Source organism: Aulostomus chinensis, chromosome 1, assembly GCF_037954235.1.
Source record: "Aulostomus chinensis isolate RoL2024-O1b breed Wild chromosome 1, RoL_Achi_v1.0, whole genome shotgun sequence".
In the NCBI taxonomy this organism is placed as follows: Eukaryota; Metazoa; Chordata; class Actinopteri; order Syngnathiformes; family Aulostomidae; genus Aulostomus; species Aulostomus chinensis.
In genome coordinates, this window is record NC_141320.1 from 67,094,766 (window position 1) to 67,106,384 (window position 11,619).

The 11,619-nt window shown below is 49.7% G+C and overlaps 1 protein-coding gene across 2 annotated transcripts in view; it reads left to right on the top strand.

Annotated features, from left to right (window-relative positions):
• ahr2 (aryl hydrocarbon receptor 2) overlaps positions 1-11,587 on the top strand; it is a 52,230-nt gene extending 40,643 nt beyond the window's left edge. For both annotated transcript variants that reach the window (XM_086202533.1, XM_086202534.1), the window contains exons 5-11: positions 3,783-3,906; positions 3,990-4,129; positions 4,229-4,431; positions 4,546-4,655; positions 4,762-4,903; positions 4,989-6,756; positions 7,796-11,587. In XM_086202533.1, coding sequence (XP_086058659.1) covers positions 3,783-3,906; positions 3,990-4,129; positions 4,229-4,431; positions 4,546-4,655; positions 4,762-4,903; positions 4,989-6,756; positions 7,796-7,882 — 2,574 coding nt within the window. In that variant the 3' untranslated portion in view covers positions 7,883-11,587. The remainder of the gene's footprint in view (positions 1-3,782; positions 3,907-3,989; positions 4,130-4,228; positions 4,432-4,545; positions 4,656-4,761; positions 4,904-4,988; positions 6,757-7,795) is intronic.
• The last annotated feature ends 32 nt before the right edge of the window (positions 11,588-11,619 follow it).

The following is an 11,619-nucleotide window of genomic DNA, read 5'->3' on the forward strand; positions in this document are numbered from 1 at the left end:
GTGAAACATATTCCAGGCCCTGCTCTTTTGTTTGGGTCTGCGATGGTAATGAGGCGTCCACACTGTGACACACCGGAAAATTACAGCCTTTGAAAAGTTTTTGAGTCCTGGGGTTTGAGAGGTGCGCTCACTCGCCGCTGGGTTAACGATCGCGTCAACTCCAAGTGTGGACTAATGATTGTGGAATGCTGCAGCAATGATCCGTTCCCCAAGTGATCTAATCAGCCGCTGTGACCAGGAGCTTGTGACCTGATATCACATCGCTGACCTCCTGATGTTCCGCTGGGTTCAGCTGATGTTTATGATCCGTGAAACTCAACGTTCCCTCGTGGCTGGAACAAGGACGCTCTGGCATCCTGGAGAAGGGTAGGAGAGAAAGGCCCTGTCAGACAGAGCCTGTGACACAACAGCGGGGTGAGAATCCAAGGGTTTCACCTCCCCTGTGTTTCCTGCAACACTTGAAAAAGTTGGTGAATTTAGAATTTCCTGGTTGATTTCCACATCGCCGCACTGGGCCTGAGAACGTCTTCATAACAGCCGTATCTCTCACCGTTCATCAAACTATTGAATTCGTCTCCGTCTTTTTTGGGCGGTTGTGGAACATTAAAACATTCCTTACTTTTTAAATAACCAGCGTCGACGCCAGCTTGAGCTCAGTAATGTTCAGTCTGGATGGTTTATGTTCTCCTGCAGCAGGTGGCAGACATCTTGGACTTGTTGTTTCAGCCTTTAGAGTACATGCAAATCCTGATGAGAGAACAAGAACCAAACACAGTGTACCCACACACACACACACACACACACACACACGCTGCTATGCTGCTCTTGATGTCCATCCTGTTAGCAGGTGATAATAATCCGTGAATGGCGTGTGGTCATGCAGGAACACCTGTGCGGGCCGTTAAAGTCGTGTCTGAAGCTGCATCTCCATCAACGGAGCCATTTTTCTTTAGGGTGGCGAGTTCATATCTCACCTGCTAGCAATCAGTAATCAGTGACATCATCATCAGTCACAAAGGTGCACTTGAGGTTTTTACGAGTGTTCAGTGTATCATCGGTTCATGAAGATATAACCAGAGCCCGGCCCAGTCACCAGCAGCTGCTGCATCATTCATACTGAGCCACACAACACGCTACATGATCGACACGCCGGCGGGTCCGAGGCAGGAACACATGTGTGCCATGTGGTTCTCTGGCTCAGTGGGAGAACCGAGCTGCTTTGTTGGCTGTGAACTCTTGACATGTAAACACATCCGTTTGAACCGGGGTTAAAGACGTCTGCAGCCAGGGGGATTAAAAATGGTGCCCAGGCACGTGGAGTACAGCCCACACACACACACACACACACACACACCAGTCTGAAGTCAGGATGCTAATCAGCACAGGAAGTGTTGTTGTCGTCTCAGCCTCAGTCTGGCGAAGCAGCTCCGACTGCTTATGACCGTTTTAACGGCGCCTACAGAGCTGAGAGGAGAACAAACTCCAACACTCCGCCCATCGAGGGTGTCAGGAAAAGATCCCTTCAACTGTTAGGAGACTGCCGGCCTCCCTGCAGGTCCATGTAATGTCCAAGACATTCCTTAAAATGTCTACAAATAAAAGTGACTGATTAAAGAGAGTTGTCCAGAATGCATCTTTCCAAGTTTAAGACAGACAGACAAACCAGTGACCTGATGTCATCATGGACACCATGCAGCTTTAATCAATCAATTGCAAGGTTGTGTGCTCGCCCTGGGGAGGGAGCAGTGCTCGGCCACAGTGTGAATCATCACATCGCCTTGGTCTCTGATGCTTGTTCAGGTGGTTTACTTTGTTACACCTGAAATCTTCCCTTCATCATCCAGCCGTCGTCTTTTCAACTCGCTACTCACAGCAGAGTCTGACCCTGGTGTAAACTAAGTCCTCTTTCTCCTGCTGCCTGTCATTGAAACTGATAAATGAAATCAGTGGGTATCATTGAGTGAAAACTATTGATGTGCTGCTGTGCTTGCAGAGCTGCAAGTTTATTATTTTGGAGGCAAAAGATGGCAACAACAAAAAAAACCCTCAATAAAGAAAGTGGGTCTCTGGCAGAGCTGATAGTGTTCTGGACTTTGTGTTATTTGTGATTCCAACATTTCAACATGCTTATCCAACCTTAAGTTGTTTACTTCTGAGGGATCAATGGAGTTATGTCACCCTTGTATCAGTCATTCTTCATGTTAATGTTCCCCTCGCCAGAGGAAATAAAGAGCAGGCAGAAACGGCAAGGGACGACCCAGGGAGAAGGAAGATGTCGATTCTTGGGTTCATGATGCCAGCACGTATTGATAGATTTTTACATTTCCAGCTGAAAGGCCAAGTTTCTGTTCTGGTACCAAACAAAACGTCATCTAAGCTAGAAAACCTCTCGGATCAGGACTTCAGGGGTGCTTTGAACTCAACAAAGCCTGCTGAAGCCACGTTTCAGCGCCGCTGACAAAGGAGGGTTTGTGTCAGGTTTGTTTGCTGACGGTTGAGTAACAGAAAGAGGGCGGAGAGGCGTGGTTCGCTCAGCACCACGGGCCAGCACAACGCCATCTCTGTGTTTGCAGCCCTGAGTCAGTTGCTCTGCGCTGTCACTCAGGGCGGCGAGCATTGTTGTGTGTCTCTGTGTGTTTTCACTTCCATCACCGGACTTGAACGCCGCTCGCCAGTACAAACAGTGGAGGAGCTGGAACTCACAAAACACCCTCACCCAAATGTGGGCTGAGCTGGGGGGGGGCACGCTTCTCTCCCGTCTGAAGCCGTAGTGCCAACTCACACAGGCTCCGACCCTTGATGAAATATTTATGATGTGCTTTCTGTTACTCACAACTGAAAACATGTGGTGTGAGTCAGGGATGCCCTTTACTCCCCTCCTCGTTTAACAGTCAAATTCACAATTCTGTGATTGCACAATAAATCCTAGTAGCAGTAAACCCTCCTGATGGGCTCCGTTAGGCTGAATAATGCATGTTTGTTCCTTTGTTCGCTCCAGTCAGAGTGGATTTCTCCAAAAGTGATTCATTGATGTTACACACTGAACACACACAAGTGCAGGAGTGGAGCAGCTGTGGAAAAATGTTTGGGCGATGCTGAAATGAGAAAAAACAGAGGAAGTTTTCTGTTGCATGTTGTTGTTATTTATATACATGTGGGTTTAAATGAATATTACATGAGAGGGAAAGGTTCTGAATCCCTTCAGGGGGTCTTGCAGGATTCCCAAATATTGTTTTCGTACAATTTGGGAATAAACAGAGTCCGACAGATGCTGCTTATCCATATTTTCAAACTGAAATGAGAAGATCAGATGGTGTTTGACAGTGGGCATGTGATGAGCCTCTCTGTCGATATCTCATCTCTCCACTCCAAGCGTTTGCCGTTTTCAAAGTGGAGAGGAAGTCTCCACGACCAGAACGTCAACATTTATGTTCCTGCAGCCAAGTCTTCCAGGCTAATGTAGCCACACTGACTGGAGATCAGCCAGAAACCTGCTCAGATGGTTGGCAGTTCATCTCATGATGTGTTCTTACTCTCTTGAAATGGGTAGATTTGTGGAGTGTGCCAGTAAGCCCAGTGTTTGTGCTACATTGGAGGAACTTCCCTCCTGCTTTCCAGAGATGTTGCTTTTGACCCACAACCACAGCTTTGCTGGGTAAAGGCATAAAGATGGAGTTGACATCTCCTCCTCAGAGTCGGCAGCGTCTCCTACGGTGATGCCCAGCCACTGCGCCGAGTATTTTACTCCGTATCAAACAGAATCCGGCCTCTGTGTGTTTCAGTCGGACGTCGTCCATCAGAGCGTGTTTGAGTTGATCCACACGGACGATCGAGCTCTTTTCAGACGGCAGCTTCACTTCGCTCTCAAGCCCTCCAACCAGCCGGATGGTTTCGCAGACAGCCCCAGTAAGTCCGGCGCACTGTAAAAAAAAATATGACAACTAGAGAAAAGACACGTGAGCACCTCTGATGTGAATGTGTCACTGCAGGTGATCAGAGCAGCAGCGAGGTCAGCAGCAACGTGATGACCTACAACCCTCAGGTCATCCCTCCAGAAAACTCCTCCTTCCTGGAGAGAAACTTCTGCTGTCGTTTCCGGTGCCTGCTGGACAACTCGTCCGGCTTCCTGGTAACACACACGTTCAGAAAACACACCAGTGAAGATCTTCTAGAACTGTTGGGCTCGTGAGGTTGTTGACAGACGAATCTCTTGTCTCCACACGTTCAGGCCCTCAACTTCCGCGGACGCCTGAAGTTCCTTCATGGCCAGAATCGAGTGTCAGAGGATGGGACGCTGGTCCCGCCGCAGCTCGCCTTGTTCTCTATTGCCACGCCCCTGCAGCCACCGTCCATCCTGGAGATCCGCACCAAGACGCTCATCTTCCAGACCAAACACAAGCTGGACTTCACACCACTGGGCATCGACACCAGGTAGACGAATGATCGGCCCAGAGCAGTGAAGAAATCTGTGTCGGTGGACTTCAGGATCTTGATGTGCTCCTAACAAGCCGACGTTGGTGCTGATGTGTTGTGTTTTCTCCTCAGGGGGAAGGTCGTTCTGGGTTACAGTGAAGCCGAACTCTGCATGAAAGGCTCTGGCTATCACTTCATCCACGCTGCAGACATGATGTACTGTGCTGACAACCACGTGAGAAGTAAGTCGCTCTCTTCTTGCTACTGGAAAATGACCAACACGCAGTGGATGGAATTCTGCTTCAATATGTGTAGCCTTGGACTGAGAGATGTGTCTCCTGTGTCCAGTGATGAAAACCGGAGACAGCGGTTTCACCGTCTTCAGGCTGTTGACCAAAAATGGAACATGGATCTGGGTCCAGGCCAGCGCCAGGCTGGTCTTCAAAGGAGGGAAACCAGACTTCATCGTGGCCCGGCAGAGAGCTTTGACGTGAGTTAACAAGCAGAACAGCGCGATTCATCGTCACAGCACCGTCTGAACCTGCCTCCAAACCAGCTCTCCTGTTTTCACGCAGAAATGAAGAAGGCGAAGAGCAGCTGCGTCTTCGTCGGCTCCAGCTGCCCTTTAACTTCGCTACTGGAGACGCGTTGCTGTACGATCTTGCGCCGACAATCGACGTCTCTGACACATGCTCCGCCCCGAAGCAGAGGAAGATAGACAACTATTCTATCAGCCCCAACTCCATCCTGGGCTGCATGCTGAGTCAGGACCAGTCCATCTACTGTGAACACAACAGTGCCAACACCCTGAACTCCCTCAACGACGCTGCCTTCAAGGACACCCACGCCACAGTCAATGTTCCTGGAGATGTCTGGCAGCACTCCTCCCCTAAACCTGTGGTTGGAAGCCTGGTGAAGTCCGAGGCCACAGTGCAGGACATGATGGAGACGCTGCAGCAGATCCTGGGGGACAATGACCTCACTGACACCTTGGACGTGGAAGCCGACGAGCTGAAGAGCTGGGAGAGCACGCTTCTGAAGATGAGCACCAACAGCTGTGAGATTAGTGAGGACATCAACGACATCCTCAGCCAAGACATCCTGTCATATGTGGAGGAGCAGCTCCAGAAGGAGGGAGGGCTCAAGTTGCCAGACCAGCTGGAAAATGTACCAGCCTGCCTCTCTACTTTGGACCTCCAGAACCAGGGTCCAGATCAAGGAGTTGGGCAGAACTTCAGCTGGCCTCTGGAGCCTCCAAACCAGCTGATCCCGAATGGAGGGCATATGATGGCTGGGCAGCAGAATTTAGTTCTGGGGACCATGAAACTGACCCACATGGATCTTCCTCAGCTGAGTTCTTCTGGTTTAAACGGCCTGACGCTCCAGCAGATCGCCTCACAGCAAACACTCAACCCTACTGTGGGTCTGGATCTGGGCACCACAGGTGGAGCTCCACTGACCTTCAGTCCCTCCTTGGTGGACTCTTGCTCTGAGACACAGAACCAAATGAGAACCTTACAGGTCACTGTCAAGGACAGCAACCTTGGAGTGTTCTCACTCGGGCAACCTAGTCAGCTCCACCCCAACCAAATGGCTCAGCCGATGCAGAACCACCTTCCGCAGAGGACGCCCAACCTGCCAGTCGGGCTCCAGGACCAAAGCGCTGAAAGTCAGTCGAACCCCGTGTTCAACTTCCAGAGCGGACAGTGGAACTCATCGGTCCCCGACCAAGTGGACGCCTTTATGGACACATACACCTCAAATATTTCAAACCAAGCAGGTTTCTCAGTAGACCCCTCGCCCTCCAGCTGCTTGCAGAGCCACTTTGCACTTCAGAGTAGTGAGAATCAGAGACAGTCGTGGCCACTCGAGCAGCAGCAGCTGATCTCAAATGGACACCAACAAATGGGCATCAACCAAATGTCAGGATTTCAGAGGAATCCTCTTCCTGGGGTGGCCGCGCCCCAGAGCACTGCTGACTGCGGCCCAATGTTCTCCACTCCAGGGACTTCAAATGTTCTATTTCCTGTTCAGCAGAACATGGCGGCGCCACCTCTGGCAGCTTCTAGCAGTTGTATGTTCAGAAATACCACCCCATCTGTGCCGGTGAACGGGGTCCACCTCAGTCAGGTGCCCTCTTGCCAGAGACTGAACCTCACCAGCAACCAGATGCCCTCCAAGCCCTCCTGCTTCTATCAGGGGGTCCCTGGAGGGGGGGCGGTGCCAGGGATAATCTCAAATCCCGACACGGCGCAGCTGTCCTGCCAGATGACCGGTGGTCTCAACCCGGACGGCCTGCTGGTGCAACAACAGCCCTACCTAAACTTCAGTGACCAGACACAGGTGAGCCAGCGCTTCTATCAGGGAACAGGCTTCGTATTCCTTAGCAGGCACTCGGGTTACGGTACAGCAGTACTTCCTGATACTGTATTGGTACTCCAGTACCACTGTCATACTGAAGTGTGTCAGGCTACGCATCATACCAAGGTTGGTGGCCTCGGCGGTTTCTGCGGGGCGCGTCTGCAGTGGAGGAACCTAGATTTTTGATGTTCGCAGCCAAGATCAGTCTCAGCGTATCGAAGCTCAGATTCCTCTCGAGACCCACGACCGTCAGCCACAGGCTGAAATCACCTCAGGGTTTTTGAAAAGGGACTAAAACCAAGTCATACATTTCTTAGTCTTGAATTTCCATTGTAGGCTGGATTTACTGAAACAGCTGCAGTTTTGATCAAACGCAGGAGGAGAGGTGGCAGCTGCTTCCAGCGGTGGATGAATCCAGGTGTAGCTGCAGGGGAGAGACTGTCCTCAGTGGTGGAGGGACGCGCTCCAGCCATTGGTTTTTAATGGGTTTCTGACAGCAATGGAGCTCGGAGGAAGGCCGTACATCAGCCTGAAATAGGAGCACACTCAATTTGTTAAAAGCAACAAAAGCAGAAGAATTCGTTTTCATGTTGTACCCTTTGAAACCAAACAACCAACGCCAGTGATATTCAACATGCTGCCAACAATTTCCAAAACTATGCTGCCCTGTTTTATGAAATTCCAGGCAGCCATTGACTTCCAATCATTTCCATTTGTTAAAAGACTCATAATTGGCAGGAGGACGATGAGGGAGAGCAGGAGCAGCGTGACTGGCAGGAGCGGCTGAATGAATCAGCCTGATTGGAAAGGGCTGGCAGAGGAGCAGTCGTTTGGAAAGGGTTGTTGTGTTTTGGTCGAGACGCTGTCACGACACTAAGAATAATTCCTCTGGGTTGCAGTGGGAATTGGAGGTAGCAGGATTAGGGTGGGTTGGTCTCAACCCACGAGAGCACAGTGACTTTTATAATCGAATAAAAAGTGCGAAAGGCTCCAAACTAACTGGTTGTCCGTCTCTCCACAGATCAACAACCGTCCAGTCATCAGCAGCGAAGGTCTGGCCTTTTCCTCGCTGCCCAACGGGAACTCCTACTACTCAGAGAACAAATAGGAATCAGCTGCTGGGACTCGTGGACGGCGGAGGATCCCGACTTGGACTGAAGCAGCAGTTAAAAGGAAACAACAGACGTCTGTCTCTAAACGTGAATGTGGAGTAGACTGAAGAACAGAGAAGTTCCCGAGAAGGACGAGGAGATGAACCGGGACGCCTCTCCTTCTCTACTCTCTTATGGGCGGTGAAAGTTTAAGAGTGCGTTTGGTTCAGGACGGGTGAGGAGGGAGGAGGAGGAGGAGGTTCAACAGGAAGAAGAAAGACACAGCCAGTGTGGACTAGTTAGTGTCTAAACTGGACATCTTTAAAGAAAAGAGCTGTTTGGATTACACGAGCAAGTCTGGACGTCTCACAGAGGAACGCCGCCTGTCCCATGATGCCGTTTACCTGCATCACTTCACGGACTGTAGGTGGTGACATTAAGGTGCTGGTGAGTCACAACATTGAGGGAAGACGCTTTCTGTTGGAGGCTGAACCTCCCCGCTGAAGTTCTTCCTCCCTAAAAACCCAAACAGAAAATTTGAACGATGAATCTGAAAGCTCTCCTCATTCTGGCTCGTCACTGCCCCCTGAGGCCGGAAGGGGGGAAACACTAATGTGGCAGTCGTGTCACGTTATTATTCAAAGGAGGGGGGGCAGGGATTGAGGAGAGTTCATAATATTAGTGTAGGTAAATATGCAAATAAGTAGAAGAATAAAGCAGGGTAGCACTTCCAGGGAAAAATGTGTACTATCACGAGAAAGCAGGTGGAACTGTAAAAGAACAGCAATAATCTTACGAACACGGAGTCGTCCGTCCATGAGGAGACGCCCGCCACGTTACGAGAAAAACGTTTATTTTTAAGACGAAAAAGCAGCCAGCATTCAAATGAGGAACAGTCGCACCATGTGACACCATGTGAAAAGGTCTATTTTAGGAGGGGAGGAGACGGACGGAGGAGACACCTCCTCCATCCCCTTCGTGATTTGATGATTGTTTGATTCTTGCACATTTTTCTCTTGAAGCACGACAACCGAGACCCCCCCCCAGACGTCCAATCATCCGAAGGATCAAACGCGTCTGCTCTTCTCGTCCTTTTGAGACGGCGTTCATTTCAAACCTCTCCTGTGCTTGTGAGGGAGGTTGTCGACAGGGTAGAAAGAACAGCGGCGAGCGCGTGGAGCACGAGGGGCTCAGTGAGGGCATCTTCTCTGTGTGTGGAAAGCATCAGTCAGAGCTTTTCTGTGTCACTGAGCCAGTTTTTGTCTTTGTCTTGTATTTAATATTTCTGTGTTGCTGTTGTTTTCCTGTTGGAGGGAAACCCGACAGACGGTGCCTTAAAGTCACAGAATTGTTGGAATCCTTTTTTTTTTAAAAAACAAAATAGAAACAAAAAAACAAAACATTTCCCAATCAGGAATATTAGAAAATGATGCAGTGGAAATATTTGAGATATGAAACCAAAGTGGCCTCGCCTTCATAAGCCGGCGTTCCGACCGTTGCACTATCCCTCAAAGGGTTTGACTCGCCAAAGCATCTCCAGGAGGGAGGGAACGATTCCCAGCCCCCGAGACGTCTCAGAGACTCATCGACCCTCTGAACGCCAGTCACTTCCTGTCACCTGCTCACGACCGTGCCTCGTTCCCCACAGTAGCCCTCTGTCTCCATGGAAACGGCCCCACCGTGCCAAGAAGGAGGGAGAACTCACATTTGTGGTGCCAGAAGTGAATTTCTGTCACCACTGATTTGATCGGAAATGTAATCGATGTTTGAATATCGGCGTTGAACCGTCGGCGCGTTTATAGCTGCTACGACCCCGCTGAGACCTGGAGTCGCCGAACTTTAGTCACGTGACCTTTGGTCATAACTCTGGAATCTGTTGCGCACCAACACTTTATTCTGTGGTGACGAACAACGTGGGGAGACGTCACATGATTGATTCAGACGGCGGTGACGGTGGCGTTGGTGATTTCTCCTGAAGAAAACGCGCCTCTTTGAGGTCGGGGGTTAAAGAACTGACGTTCAGAGTAAATCAAGACAATTTTAGCACTTCACACAAACATGATGCTTTAAACATTTGTGATGGTATTTGAACTGTAAAACTATGTTTCTAGTATTTTATCAATGATATCAAAACCGAGCATAAACCTAAAAGTTAGAAGCGGGACATTGATCCACCTGTGAGTGTGGAAGTCCTATTTTTAGTCCTGTGTCCTCCACAAATCTCCGTCCTCTTCCTCTTTCTTCCTCTTTGTTTCTATCTTGTGGTTAATTTATCGTTCTTTGCTCGGATCGGGAGCACCGGTGACCCATCTGACGGCAAAACACAGAAGTAAAACCATACAGGCAGCTATTGTCGACCTTAAATGAGGAAATAAATGGAAAAAAACACTCCAAAAAAAAAAAAAGGGTGGAAACTCCAAGTGCCTTTGTAAAGGAGTTCCAGAGCGGTGTGCTGGTCTGAGTTCAGCGCTCGGACGCTCCGGGCTGACGGAGAGGAGATGAGCGGCGGTGCTGAACCGTGAAATCTGAATCCTCTAGAAAACGCGTCATCGCCAATCACGTCACACGCGTGAGGCGCCGCACGTTCCGGCCGAGACGAAGGGTAAACTTGACTGAAATACCAAAAATATGAGCTTCATCGCCATGGATACCAAAGGGACAAGAAACGGACAGAAAACATAAGTGGGGTGAAGCTGCGTTCATGTCACGCCGGAGCTGCCGGAGCCACCCGCTCACTTCCTGTTTGACCAGGAAGCAGGTGTTAATGAAGCGTTGGATAACGACAACAAGGCGAACTGCTGTTTAAGTGCCTCAAAAGGAAACGGGGGGGAAAAAAACTCCCCGCCGCGAACGAATTCAGCGGCAAGTTTCCATTAAAGTTAAAAATGAGAAGAAAGTAAACCGTCAAACAGCACAAAGAATAAAGGAGTAGCCGAACAATCGAACAGGACCTTGAAAAGGAAGACTTGGATGTTGGCGTGAGCGCCTGGTACAAGTCTCTAAACTCACGAGTCGCCGTGAACAAGTAGCACTTGAGGCCGACGTCCGCGGGGCAGCCGGTCTCATCCCGAGGGACTCCAGATTCAGCCCCGCGTTTCTCACTCACTACTTCAAGTTTTCTGTTCTTCATTGACCTCGCAGTTTATTCAAACGTGGAAATTTACAGCACTAGAAAAACCGTTCTGTTTGTTCAAAACACTGAGACCAGAGGAGTCCGCGGGTTCGATGCCGCCGCCGCCGCCGGGCGTCTGAACGAAGCCGCTCGCCGCTCTCGTCTCTGACGTCTCTTCTCTTCAGTCCTGTGACGCTCGCAGCCTCGTCCTCACTCTGCTCTGCTCATCGAGAGAGAAACGTCTCGGTAAAACAAACAACGAAAGCCTTATTGTACTTTTTAAACCCCAGGAGGCCGAGGCTCCAACATGCAGTATCTTTGTGTACCTGTATATAAATATACATAATGATCCTTTGTTTTTTTGTTGGTTTTCCAAACACATCTTGTCATATATTGTGTATTTTCATGTCAAATTGCCTTAACCTGACTCACACCTGTCATTTTTTTGTACATTTTCTGCACAGCATATCCTTATGTAACCTCTCCTTATGATGTTTTTTGTAAGTTTTCATCGTATTTTATCACCTTGTGGGACTTGTTGCCTCTAACAGTGTCTGAGTGTCCGAGTCGGTCTGTTCGTGCTCGCCACATTAAAGGTGATGTGATCACACGCTGACTGCTGCCTCCAGGCTTTCTTCTGAC